This window comes from Sinocyclocheilus anshuiensis, unplaced genomic scaffold, assembly GCF_001515605.1.
Source record: "Sinocyclocheilus anshuiensis isolate Anshui unplaced genomic scaffold, SAMN03320099.WGS_v1.1 scaffold235, whole genome shotgun sequence".
Classification (NCBI taxonomy): domain Eukaryota; kingdom Metazoa; phylum Chordata; class Actinopteri; order Cypriniformes; family Cyprinidae; genus Sinocyclocheilus; species Sinocyclocheilus anshuiensis.
In genome coordinates, this window is record NW_015552562.1 from 129,044 (window position 1) to 143,556 (window position 14,513).

General features: G+C 38.0%; 1 protein-coding gene across 1 annotated transcript in view; it reads left to right on the plus strand.

Annotated features, from left to right (window-relative positions):
• Positions 1–14,513, plus strand: part of LOC107664771 (protocadherin-11 X-linked-like) — a 202,863-nt gene that overhangs the window by 92,432 nt on the left and 95,918 nt on the right. Inside the window, exon 5 of the mRNA XM_016455427.1 lies at positions 8,243–8,302. Coding sequence (XP_016310913.1) covers positions 8,243–8,302 — 60 coding nt within the window. The remainder of the gene's footprint in view (positions 1–8,242; positions 8,303–14,513) is intronic.

Sequence of the window (14,513 nt, forward strand, 5' to 3'; positions counted from 1 at the left end):
TTTTGGTTCGCTTTTTCATATTACAACAACAACAACAGAAAGTGTCATAAAAGGAGACAACAAAATCAAGAGCATGCGAGGGGTGTGCAACTTATTTAACGCTCAGTACTCTTGAGTGTCAGCCAGGAAGTAGCAAGTACAAAGTCTCCCAGTGTGTGAGGAGAATGTTACTGGGCCAGAGCATCCTCACTGTGCCAGGCTGCCAGAAAAGCCCTGCTCCTTATTTCGCCTTGGGTGAATAGTGCTCTTGTTTGTGAGTTTAAATGGGAGTCGTCTGAGATCGCAGTGAGTCTTCTCCACCTGGTGCATATCGGAGAAGACAAGTTAATGTGACGACGTCAGACCCTCTCTTTAAGATTGCTTTTAAGGTGAAAAGTACTTCAGCGCTCGCTCCTGCCAATTCTCAGCCTGAGGCTTTTTATCTCATGAGGGCTGGCTGAGAGAGAAAGTAACAGAATTATTTGCGGGTTCGCTCAGGAACTGTGTTGCCAGCGCCATTAATATCAAACAGAAGGCACTACTACATTAGGAACAATTGATTGGCTCATTTTTTGTGACTGCGCATGCGCTACCAGTCAAAAGTTTACAATCATTAAGATTTTTGTTTTTGAGGTCTCTTATGCCCACTAAGGCTGCATAAATTTGATTAAAATTAGAGTAAAAACAGTAAAATTGTGGGCAAATTAGTACAGTTGAACATTGCTATTTTCTGGTCGAATATATTTTAGAAAGTTGAATTTTCAGCATCGTTACTCCAGTCTTCAGCATCACATGATCCTTCAGAAATCATTCTAATATGCTGATTTGCTTCTCAATTTTTATTGGTACTCAATTATTAATAATGGTTCTTATTATCTCTTTTAAAACAACTTTTGTTTCTGAAAATCATGACTTTTTTTCTTATAGAATTATTTGATGAATAGAAAATTCAAAAGAACAGCATTTCTTTGAAATGCTTTGTTACATTCTAAATGTATTTACTGATACTTATGATTATTATTAATTTTATTAATATTATTATAGTATTCTATTATAGCATAGGAATAATGATGCTGAAAATTCAGCTTCGACATCACTGGAATAAATTATATTTTAAAATATATTCATATAGAAAAGACTTATTTGAAATTGTAATGATATTTCACAATATTACTGTTTTTGCTGTACTTATCAAATAAATGCATTTAAATTCAGACACTGTAGAAGCTGACCAATCAGCTTCTACAGTGTCTGAATTTAAATGATTGTTAAAAGCATATATTTTCTCCCGTGCTTTTAATGATAGGGTTGTTTTAAGCTTATATGGACTTTACTGTTGTGTATAAGCCTATGCAGTACTAATGCAGCGATTAGGTCTGTGCATTTTTTTAAATGCTGTAATTAGATTTATGCTTTATGTACAGCCCTGTGGTCAACTAAAGTTGTTTTAAATGTGCTTTATAAATAAATTGAACATTGAACATTGGTAAGCATAAGAGACTTCTTCAACAGAATCAAAAAATCTTAATCATTTCAAACTTTTGACCGGTAGTGTACACTGTATCAGTCATTTTCTTTAAGTTTCATAATAAATGCACGCACGTGCACGACCAGATCAGATTAGCTGTGATGAAATATTCATGCTTTGTATTTAAACCCCTGCAAAGCAGTAATAAATGAACATGTTTGCTATGAACTGCTTTGTTTTGCTCAGCTTGAGAATGGAATGTGATTTTTAATGAAGCTAATCCTTTTAAAACACATAGAAGGCTCATTATGGCCTAGGGATTCAGTAGTGGCTGTGTGAGAGGAGCGTGTGCGCGGCCGTGTTTCCTCACCTAGCTCTGTGTATGAGACAAAATTTGCTTTATCTTTGTTGGCAACCGTAAATAAAAAAATATATCATTCTAAATTGGATCTCGGCTATTATGTGGCCCACAGCACTTTTGAGCGAAACAGGTTTTATCGTTTATTATAAAGAGAAGCACAGTCACACATACCTGGGTCATTTTATGAAACAAGTGCCTTTACCAGCTGATTTTTTAAAAGTATTTTTATAAGACTTTTGAACATTTTATCATGCAACTAATGTGTTTACATTTTAATAAACTGCATTGTGCCATCTAAAGCTAAATGAATCCATTGTAATGGAATATGTTGTATATATATATATTTGAAATGTTTAAAGGTAACAGTTTAGAGATTAATTTCAGAGTTGTGAAACTACATGTTGCTTCACAGAAAGACAATTTCATGTAGATATTTTAACAGATATCATGGTATAAATGTTAACATTTTAAGATAATTGCTAATAACAAATTCAATAAAACCTAAGAAAAATGATACACGATGCTATTTAAACAAATATTTAAAATATTTAATTACTTTGCAAGGGGGAAATATGATGGTAACAGATTTTACACACCACCGGCATAATACATTATGGGAATAAATTTAATCCCGGACGAGCCCCCATTAAATGTTACATCTTTCTAATTTTAGTCTAGGGTTAGAAGAGGCAACATTAAGATTGTGATCATTATTTGTGCTGGTGGTGGTGGCGAGACAAAACGCTATACAAATTTGCCAATAAAGGTTGTGTATTTTTACCATTAAAGAAGAAGGCATGAGATAACAGTAGTAATTGTAGAAATAATGAAAAAGTATCAAAATAGCAAAGAAAAAAACAATATTTACATAAGCATTAGCAATAAAAAACAAAAACAAAATAACAATAAACCGGGGAAAAGGACACAAGTGGCGCCAAAGAAAATAAAATAAAACAAAACAAAACCAATCTAACTCAAGTCCAACGTCTAACCTATCTGTTAGAAAGAAAAATAAAGAAAGCAAGTCTTCAGCGTTTTCACGCCCTAACTTACCTGTTCTACTTAACCAAAAACCAAAACATACAAAAGTGGCACCCACTTCTAAACTAGTGTGTCTCATACATCAAAGTCACTGGATGTTGCAACGTGTATGTCACGTGACATACTAACCTGTCCAATTTTCCACAGGAGCAAGAAAATCATCAAAACTAACAAAAAGCAGATTAAACAAAGTCACAAAGCAACAGGAAAACAAAAACTGTCTTCGCGTTCGTCCCGTCGCCTTTTTAAACCCTGGAGCCAGATTGCATTGGCAGCGGAAACCATGACGTCATTCACGTTAATAAAGATAGCCATAATAGCCGTCATCAATAGCCGTGCCTCGTAGGCGTGCCTACGAAATTAACAGAAGGAGAGAAAGAAAAAACACAGAGGCACACGACTACCGGGACGTAACAGCACTTATACACACACCCACCAGAATGGCTGGTTACCATATATGTAAACTTCTTAATAGCTCGATTATTAATTAATTTTTTTGTTTTGTTTTTGTTTTTGTTTTTCCCGGTACTTCTAAGGAATAAGTATTTGGCCAAAAAAAAAAAAAAACCGATAAAATATTCTCAACATTTATTGGCTTTCACAGCTTTTTAGAGGTGACAATAATTAGCAAAATCTGTGGCAGCACACACTAGTTTAAAAGTTTGTTAGAATAATTCATGCTCACCAAGGCTACATTTATTCGATTAAAAATGCAGTGAAATGTTGTCATACTTACTACTTGCATATATACAAATAACTGATTTCTATTTAAATATATTTTAAAATGTAAATTATTCTTGTAATGGCGAAGCTGAATTTTCAGCATCATTATTCCAGTCTTCAGTGTCACATGATCCTTCAGAAATCATTCTAATACTAATTCTAATAAAAAGACACATTTATTATTTTTTACTAATGTTGATGGAATACATTTTACATTTACATTTTTTTTTTATAATACAAATGATACTTTTTGTCCAAGATTATTTGATTAATAGAAAGTTCATAAGAACAGCATTTATTTGAAAAAGAAATATTTTGTAACATTATAATTGTCTTTATTGTGTAGCCTATCTCTTGGTCGATTTAATGTGTTCTTGCTGAATAAAAGTAACAATTATCTTTTTTTCAAAAACCTACCGACCCCAAACTTTTGAATAGTAGCGTATTTAATTTCCATCAAAACAGCATATTCACTGATACAGCAAGGCATATTAAAAGTTGGAATCAGTTATTATCTGTATAAATGGTACACAAGTAACTGTGCTTTTTGTGGTCACAGCATCCAGGCGGCTTTTTTTTTTTCTTTACGCAGACCGATGCGACTGTAATACCAGAATCAGACCCAGCATACCTGCACCTCCAAGTCATTACAAAGGTCTAATTGAGACCTCTTCCAGCTCTCAAGACCGGTCTAAAAGAAGGGGCTTCACGCTGCTTAGCAAAAATGAGCACACCAGGAGCAAGAAACCTTGGTGTCTTGATGCACTTGTGGGAGGCTGTCATTTTAAAGAGCACCCCTTTATAGCGATGGCACATTGAGCGTCAGTCAACCTCAACACTGCTGGCAAGGAGATTACGGCTCTTTGCAGCCTACCGCTTGCTCTCTTTCTCTCTCCACTACCATTTGAAGCGGAAAACATTCAGCAGAGTGAAGTGTAGAAATCACTTCCATGGCTTGTTTTGGGGAGGAACAGCAGAGAGGTTTAATATTAGCAATTTGGCATCTCGATAAAAACTAATTTGTCTCTGTACAGTGAAGCAGAGATGTAACACGTAATGAGAAGAGATAATAAATTTGCCTTCTATCTGGCATTTTCCATCATGTTTATTTGACTGCACTTCACAACCTTGACAAAATCACATTTTGCTTTCACAAGTTTACTGGCGCTGCATGAATTATGGAAGGCGCTGAGAATGATGGAAGATACCAATAAAGAGTTTTTTTGTAAAAAAGCGACTATTTGAGCCATTCCCTCCATCTGCACTTATTTTATAGACTTATCTGCTCTCCAAAATAACAGCAGAGCATTGAAGTCATCCACTTTTACCAGTGCAGTTATGTAGCATTTGCATAGCCTAGGCTTTCAGTGCAAGGTATAATTTTGCCGCACATTACAGAAAGGCCATTCAGTCGAACACACTGGGTCAACACCACCTGATAATGGTGCCTGTGTACCTGCAAATGAATAAAGCCCGAGTTGCGTGTGTGTCTGTCGTCTATGTCAGATTTTAATGGGATCATATATTGTTTAAACATGCAGGACAAGTTAATACACTCTGCGCAGCATACCTGTCATATTAAATAATTAACCGTGGCTGAGCAAAACATTAAACAGGAAATAAAGCATTAACACAAATGCAGTTTTTCCAGAGAGATTGTTCTCCTTCAATATGTTTTTATTTCACAACTGTTGCCCAGTTTATTTAAACAATATCACACCAGCAAGAGGTGTTGTTCTGGATATCAGCACGACTGTGATTTAGCCATCGGCACAAAGCCAGAGGGTAATTGATATTCAGTTTTATATACAGCATGGTTTAATACTGCTTTTTTATGCAAAAGTTCTATAAATAACTTCCGTTTCAGAAAAAATGCTTGGTTCTATAAAAAAACAAGCAACACACAGAAAGGCTGGAACCCATGTATACAGTAACTCCATTCTGTTTTTTTTTCTTACTGTTTCTATCACTTTGTTTGTCTGTGTTTGTGAGTCTGTGGTGGCTATTTTTCATTGACACTTTATGCTGGTTACATTGTTACACCAGTAGTTGGCAAAAAGTGAGCTTTATGAGTGAGTCATTGAATCATTCAACCATTCATTTATGAATAAGACTTGTAAGTCTTTACAAGTGAGTTATTGAATGATTAGCTCATCTGATTTATTCAACGACATTGATTGTTTTAGAAGTGAGTCAGTGAATCCTTCATTCAGCCAATTGTTTCAACTACCCTGATTAAATCATGAACAAAAAAAACTGTCGATCTTTACGAACGAGTCATTGAATCATTCACTCAACCGATTTGTTCATCTATACTGATTCAATCAGGAGAGAGACATTGAATCATTCATTCAACTGATTCGTTCAACTACATTGATTTATTAAGGAGCGAGTTATTGAATCATTTACTTAGCTAATTTGTTCAAACTACACTGATGCTGAATTCAGAACTAGTATACTACTCTTGCTATTTTTACCATATTGTCATATGACGAAAATAGCTAGAGTACTATGCTAGTATGCCGATCCAAATTTAACATGATTCATTTAGAAGTAAGCCATTGAATCATTTATTCAACCGATTATTTTAACTAAATTGATTCAAATAGAAGTGAGTCATTGAATTGTTCACTCAGCTAATTCATTCAACTACACCGATTCATTCAGTAGCTAGCCATTTAATCATTCATACAACTGATTCATTTAACTACATTGATTTGGAAGTGAGTCATTGAATCATTCACTTAACCAATTTGGTTCAGTGATTCATTCAGGAACTAGTAAACACCACTGCTGTGCGATACTTAAAGACGTGACAGTTCTGCTTCACAGGTGGCACAAAAAATAAAAGAAGTAACTGGCTGCATTGTGTCTAAAATGTAAGTTTCTCAATATTAGCTTATTGTTTATTGAATTGTTGTATGAGATATCCCACTGGCAATCGTGTTGTGAGTCAGAATAGCGCTATTGCTCTTGTACCATGTGGAGCAATTGAGTTCAAATTGCACTGTTCTTAACTGAGAGCTTAATAGATGTTTTGATTGACCAAAGTAGAGCAGACACAGGTCAATGTGAGCGATGCTGACAGTGACTCTCCTGAATAAACATGTCGTGTCCTCTGAGCTGCCCTTGCAACCAGGAGAACGTGTGCTTTATTCAGGGTGTCCGCGGGTCCTTAAAAAGTCTTAAAATGTCTTAAATTCGGATTCGATGGGTCTTAATTATTTTTGGTCTCATTACCGCTAAAATATCTTAAGTCTGACGGACCTAATGACTTTACAATCATTGGACAGCCCGAAGATGTTTTCTTCCCCGCGGTAAATTACTGCGTCATCAGAGAGAGTTGCAGTAAATTAGCAGAATACAGAATACAAGCTCGCGCTGAGGCTCACTCTGTTTGTCTCGAGACTTCAGAACAAATGAGCGTGACAGCACACATAAACTCAGAAGAAACACACTGAGGTAAAAATTCTAAATGTTTAGTTTATTCATAACATGATATAGTTAAATAACACCATGACAAGTGAGCTATTTTACTCAATATAAAAAGGTCTTAAAAAGTCTTAAATTTAACTTGTTCATATCTGCAGAAACCCTGTTTATTAGTCTCCCCCTACTTGAGTTCCTGAGCCTGCTCTACTCAGGTTACAATATCACGTATTGTTTAAAACTAGCTCATTAAAGGAAAAACTGTCTCCAGGAGTGTAAGAATCAGGTTGAAAAGGAAAAGGATGATTCCGTAATTGGCCAATTGCGCAAAAAAATTAAAATCTCTGTAGAGTTTCATCCTTTCAGGAGTGGCACAAAACTCTTTTCTATTATCTCAGATGCCTAGGGCTGACCACGCAGTTTTTGTCTTTTACCCGACAGCGGGTGTGAAGTGAGGTTACCACACAGCCCATGCTGACTCCTCTAAGAGCTGATGAAATATAGATGTTGAAGTCTGGACCGCTCAATGTTTCATCTCTCTTGGTGATACCATAAGGAAACCATTAATAGTGTCAGAGAGCATTAGTCCTACAAAAAGAAGATAACTTGATGTAAGAGAATGACTGCCAGCACCTGCTTGGAATCAACTGTGCGTCCCACAAATATTAGTGAGAGAAGTTTGTCCCCTGCTGTGCAGACATTTTTTTCCTCATATGTATGCGAGGTCACTTCAAGATGGTCATTTCCCCCTGCGCTGCCTTTGTCAGTGTGCAGAGGCCCTGCATCATGCATAATCACAAACAGCAGGACCATCTGTTGTTGCCTTGTTGACTTATCTACGTGCAACCTTTTTACTGTTGGTTTTCATGTATCAGTCTGATGTAGCACCATATTTACAATATGCTAATTGGTTAATGAAATCCTGTTTGAGAACCTTTGCATATGTTATGAAGCCTGTGCTATGTGTTACGCTCGTGTTTTCAGCAGTGGACGTAGAAATAGGCTTGTATGGAGAAGTTTTGCTGTAACCATCTGCTGGCGATATATTCTACCAGCACAGATTGATGACCTTAACCTTTATTCACTCAATTGGCTTCTCCATTTCTTCAGAATAAGTGTATGTAATAGGTCACTTTGTTCTCCCTTATTACGAAACATGCAATTTATAGGAACCGCGCTCGAATGCAACAGTTTTATTCCAACTAAAATAACTAAAACAGAGTGATTTGTTTTTCTTCTAGAACCAGAGCCAGACTCCAGATAAAGCATTCCCTGTTGTCCCAGCCACGTGCCCCCACAAGGTAAGTCACTGTCTTACTAATGGTTCTGCCTGTTAGAGGCCTTGTATTTTCACTGTGTGATAAAGCCGTTACAGTTTGTTGCATCTCTGTGAATCAGTGCTTTTAAACCGGTAGATCACAACCCCAGAATTTGTCTTTTCTAATATGCAAATATAAGGGAAAAATAATGTGAAAATGTGTCTTTTGTTCTTAACATCACAGGCTTTGCTTTTTTGTTGGAAATTTCTCTTGCAAAAACATTTCTCTAGTGCAAACAACGCCAAGGTCATGGGTTCGATTCCCAGGGTATGCATGAACTGATTAAATGTGTACCTTAAAAAATCATCTACCAAATGCATAGATGCAAATTATCCCGTCAAATAAGCAAATAGCAGTCTGGACACATTGCCTTACATGCCCTTGTCCACAAAACTACACAAGGTAAAAATTATATATTTTATCGATAAGCTGTTTTTTACATGTTATTGTCAATAACTGATAAATGGCAGATAATACAATTCTATACTACTTTGTCTAAATAAATTACAGTTTTGTGATGCCTACATTCACTTGTAGCTTTTAAAATGATTATTTTTAGTTTTTGGTGTTTAATGTTTAATTTTTGTATTTGAAAAACAAAATTTTGAGATTTGCTAAAGATTACATTTAACATTGTTATTAAATTGTTAATATTTTGATTTATTAATATTAAAGGTGCACTAAGCGTTTTGCCAAATTATGTTGATATTTGAAAGCACCAAAACAAACACGCCCATACCCCGACAGGATCTCGCCCATATTTTGAAATCTCCGCCCCACATGTACGTACACAACCATGGCAACAACGAAACAAGTGAAGATGACACACAAGCATATTCAAACAAAAGCCAATATGGATAAATTGTGCGAAACGAAGCAAAACAACGTTACTCACCTATCAAGAAGAAAAAACAATGCAACCTCTGAGTCCGATTCCAGGCCTTCCCGCTCCATTTACGTGGGTCCCACCTCTTGCCTGATCATAACGATTCTTTTTTATGTTTTGTTTCTCTGATATTTTCCTCTTTTTTTTTTATCTGCCATTTCTCTTTATCTATAGCCAATCTACTAATATCCGTCCTGTCGCTCTCTTCTCTATATCATTGCAAGACACACCCCCTTACTGCTGATTGACGCTGTGGTCAAAAGCGTTTTTCAAAAATCACTTAGTACACCTTTAAGCAAGTGTTAGATGACAGCAAAGGTAATCTAAATGTAAAACTGAGCATGAACAATTAAATATCCAGTATTGATATACATCAGATATTCACCACTGATAGATATCTGATATGATACCAATATATCATGCATCACAAAAAAAGGTAAACTGACCCTTAGTTCATAGTAATATGAACTAATTTTAGTAAATTAACAGAGATTGATCATGATTTTATGAATTCTTTATTTTTATTTTTATTTTACTTTTGTGTGATAAATAATTTTGTTATTCTGTTGGGTCGCCTCTTGGTCTCTGTCCTGAAGCAAAGCCAGTTGAGAACTGCTGCTGTAATATATATATATATATGATTACTATATATGATTACTGCTCATGCATCATGGACATTTTTATCTGGGAGATCATTTTATTCTGTGAATATTTCAAAATGTATTTTGTTTTCTGCTTGAAACTAGAAATAGAAGAACATGTCTATTTCTCCACGCCGCCATGTACCAGAGCAAGGAGGCATGACAGCAGATATTTCCTTTTTATTGTGTCTTATCTCAGGTTGGAAACAAGGCCCTGAATTAAACCGTAGTATTGCAACAAGATGTCGAATTATTTGTGATTTCATGCTCTTTGGGCTCGAGATTTACCAAAACAGTGACAAGAATCAGTCGAATTCTTTGTGCAGATGAACAAAAAGAAAGTGTATTTCCTACTTGAAAGCTGGCTGCCTTGGTTTTCAGCAGTTTAGCATTTTTTTCACGCAGCCCATGTGAGAAACGCAGTAATGTGTTATATTGCCAAACCTCGCACTATTGTCAGTCCACTAACCCCAAATGTGCCAAAGTGCTCATGTCCTTTTCTGGTTGACTGGGCGGGTCAAGAGTAAAGACCTCGCAGAAAAGTCAGTGAAAGTCCGACAGCCCGTCAGCGAGGGGTCCAATTCGGCAAGCCCTTAATATACTGACAGCCATCAAAAGCGACTCGAAGCTGCAAGAGAAAGCGGCAAAATATTTATACAAATCACCCAGGTGTTCGTCGCGAGATGTACGAAAAAGGCAATCAGCTTTGTCCTGAACCTCTCGGCACACAACGGGGCTCTAATTGCTGACCCGTCCTTCACACGAGCCCGCGCGCTTCACCCCTGTCGAGATCACCTCTAATAACACGTTCTATACAGTGCTGATGCGCTCAAACTCACCTGCTCGACACCCAGGCAGCAGCGTTTTGTCCTTGAAATATGGAGAGTGTTGCAATTCCCGTGTTGCTGTCAGCTCTCCTCGAAACAGCTGATCTGGATGGAGGTAATGAAGGGATGCCACCGATTTGTGATGGCGTTAACGTTTCCCCGCGACCAGCAGAACATAATCTCTGTCTCGTCGCTTCCCATTAGCGCCTGTGATCTGCACAAACCAATATGCAAAGAAACCAATGGAGCAGTGGAGTAATTTGGCGTGTCACTCAGCACCGAATGAAAGTATAATGGCTAAACGGTTAGATATGATTTCTATAATAGGAATGTCGTATTGTGTGGCACTAAGACCGGTCCTGTTTTCTTTGCTGGTATTGTATGCATTCACAATGAAAGGGAGCTAATGAACAAAGAGCTTTTAAAAGTTCCGTGATTATATGGAAAGGAGAGGGGAAGAGAAGGATGGCGGGAGAATGAGAGAGCGAAGCTGAGGGGGGTGGAGAGAACACTAAGTATACATAATTGCTGCTTGACACATTGGCCAAATTCTGCTGTGCCAGAATTGGAGTGAAGATGATTAATGGCTGTCCGTGTGGGTGGGCAACTTGGTCACCCAGGGCTTCCAGTTTCCATAGCAATTGTACTCCAAAGGCCATACATTACATTGTGAGAGTCCCTGAGGCCTGAGCATTGTTAAATTCCCCAATAATATCTTACATTATGCGTTTGTCCTCTCAGCGGTAATTCATTCCAGCCGCTGCGATTCACAATGGGTCAGTAGTGAAAGTGGAGAGAGTCCCAATTTCAGATCTCCTATCCGAATGTGAAGGATGGCACATCTCCGCGCTTAACGTTGATCAAGTGGCCCTGACTTGAGGGAAAGTGATCAATTGTCTGACATTACAGCAGGCACGTCTGTTCTGCCGATCCGACGGACGACCCGGCTGATATTCTGCAGGTATTTAAACACCATTCATCAAGGCTTCGAGTTAACCCTAGCAGGCAACCTCCCTGTCGAGCCGGCAAAGCAGATGGCAGATGGAGTGAAGAATTTCACCCTTCCCTCCATGAGTGCGATGCGTGCGAAATCCTGGCACGAGCCACCCGATCCAGGCACGGTGCGACCGCCGTACCCCCCCGTGACATCACGATCCCCCGCCGCTCCGAAATTGGCCCTCATGACCGCGCACTCCTCCACATCCTACTCCAAATGGTGTTTTGAACTCGGGAGAACTGGTGGTGAATAAGCACATCTTAAAAATGATTCATACTAGATATTAAATGGAAATCCCTCCAGCTATGCAACAACAGGCTAGTCATGCAGCAATTAAGCCGCGTAGCATGCAAAACTCAAGGCGGCGTGCTCTGCTTTGGGGGCTCCGCTCGCGTACATGCGCCATTCAGGAGGGAGTAGGCGTGATGCTGGAAGACAAGCAGCAAAATGCCCGAACCCATACCGCCGTCTCAGCGTGGCGCCTGAGGATGCTTTGGCAGACATCTTTAGACAAACATGAAGTAGAGCTGGAAAAACTCACAATCGGAAAGGTCAGTTGTGACCTCTGGGTGCAGGGCTATGCTGAGCCTGTCACTAGCAAGCACAGCATGTTCATGTCAAACAGAGAAAAGGTACACCGGCCGCTCCGCTCTCGAGTCTGCCGTGCAGCAGGTTGCGTGTGCGTGCATCTGTGTTGAGGATATTTATAGCTTTTTTGATTCATCAGTAGGGTCCGGAACCGAAAACAGGTTCTTATTCAGATTTCTTTTCCACGTGTATAGAAAATACCAGGACTATATGACGTTTGGTTCTGTTAACAGTTCTCGAACAACATGCTTTCGTTTTGATTTTAGCCAATAAAACATGTACAGTGCAACCAGTGTTGTCTGATTGGCGAATGAATCGCTGAACACTCTATCTTTCAAAAGTTTGACATCAGTCCATTTTTTAAGAAATTAATATTTGTATTGACGCACTAAATGTATCAAATGTGACAGTAAAGACATTTATGTTACAAAACATTAACATTACATACTATTTCAAATAAATGCTGTTCTTCTGTTCTTTCCGTTCATCAAAAAATCCAGAAAAAGTATCACAATTTACACTGAAATATTAAGTAGCACTATTGTTTTTAAAAAATAGCAATAAGAAATGTTTCTTGAGCAGCAAATCAGCATATTAGAATGATTTCTGAAGGATCTTTTGACACTGAAGACTGGAGTAATGCTGCTGAAAATTCAGCTTCTATATCACAGCAGAAAAAAAAAATCTTACAGAACTTTTGAACAGTAGTGTTTGTTGCCACGTTTTTTGTTTGTTTGTATATAATTAGGGCTAATTATTGCATTTCATTCATGCCTCCTCTAAATACACTGAGAAGGTCAACTGTAAACACAGCTTTTGCAATAATTGTTTAATTATATGTATTATTGAAATTTCTAGGCATTTGACAATTAAATTAGACAGATTTTTCCTCAAAGATTTAATTATTAAAAAAATACCAAAAAGTAAATTAAATCAATCAATCAATCAATCAACACTGTAACAGTTAAATTCCCATTCTTAATCATCTGGTGATCTGTATGTTTTTTACACATTAGCTCTGGTAACATATCTATACCAATTTCTGTTGCAGAGAAGTGATCGTGGTCCTCCATTCGCTTTAGTTTGCTCCTGCACTTGGCTGTAATTACAGCAGTGTTAATGTGGTGTCTCTTTAATTGGCAGACATGTTGGTTTTTTATAGCCATATTAAAGCGGGGTCTGTGCACAGGGTACCACATTTATAGACTTGCCCCTCACAAGGTCCTCTGGCTGTGGTTGACCTGACTAATGAAGAGATGAAAGGAATACTAACCTCTGGAATTACAGCTGTAAACCCACTCGGATCGGATGATTTATGGCATTAGAACAAGATTAATTTGTCCCATTTTTCATACACATTTCAATATTAATCAGTCATACTTAAAAGAAGGCAGGAACTAATTTTTTTCCCCTCTTGTCACCACAATGTGCGTGGCTTTTTCTGAAACTGTGGCAGGTTTCCTGCTCTCCTAGTTAAACCAATCAGGGATTTCGCCACATGCTGTCCAATCAATTAAGTCAAATGTGTGCGCAGCCCTTTGATATAGAATCATTTGTCAAATCAGCGGAGGTGGCAGAGTGCAGTTACCCAGGAGTCTGAGGCTCTTGACTCCCATCCACCTGGAAATCTGCTCAGCGTTCGGATTCAGGCATTCCTGGTGTCCTCCATCCCATTAATGGGGTGTCATTGTGTGCACTGGATTTAGTTCAGATAGGGTCCAAAGGCTTTTTCCGTGCATTAGCCTCTTGACTACATAGCTTAACCTCTTAATTTTTTGAAAGCTCTGCCCAGAGAAAGCTCGATATTATATAACAGAATGGCAGCCATTAGGATTCAAATGATTTGCTTTGTGCTGTTGCGTGGTTATTGCATTTACCGTTACACGATACAACAACCACGTTTGGCGTGACACAGGAGCATCAAACGTAATCTGTTTTTCTGCCATTATTGTGTAATTTGTGATCGGAAGTGGAAGAATCCCGAGTTCTTCAGGTAGAGGTAATCTGCTGATTGTGCTGTATGGAGAAGCAGCTTGGCACTGAGGGGTCATTTAGTTCATATATTGCTCTTTTTAATAATGCTCTCATGTTTCTTTGTTCTTATGGCTCTCGGAGGAACTCCTGGAGAAAACTTCAAACTTCACCTAATTTCCTTTTGAAGCGAGTCTTAATTTAGAGCGGGCGAGATGCAAAGGATTCTTATTTTGTGAGATGGATTAATTGGAAGCCTTCAAATGAGATATGTTGTTTATTT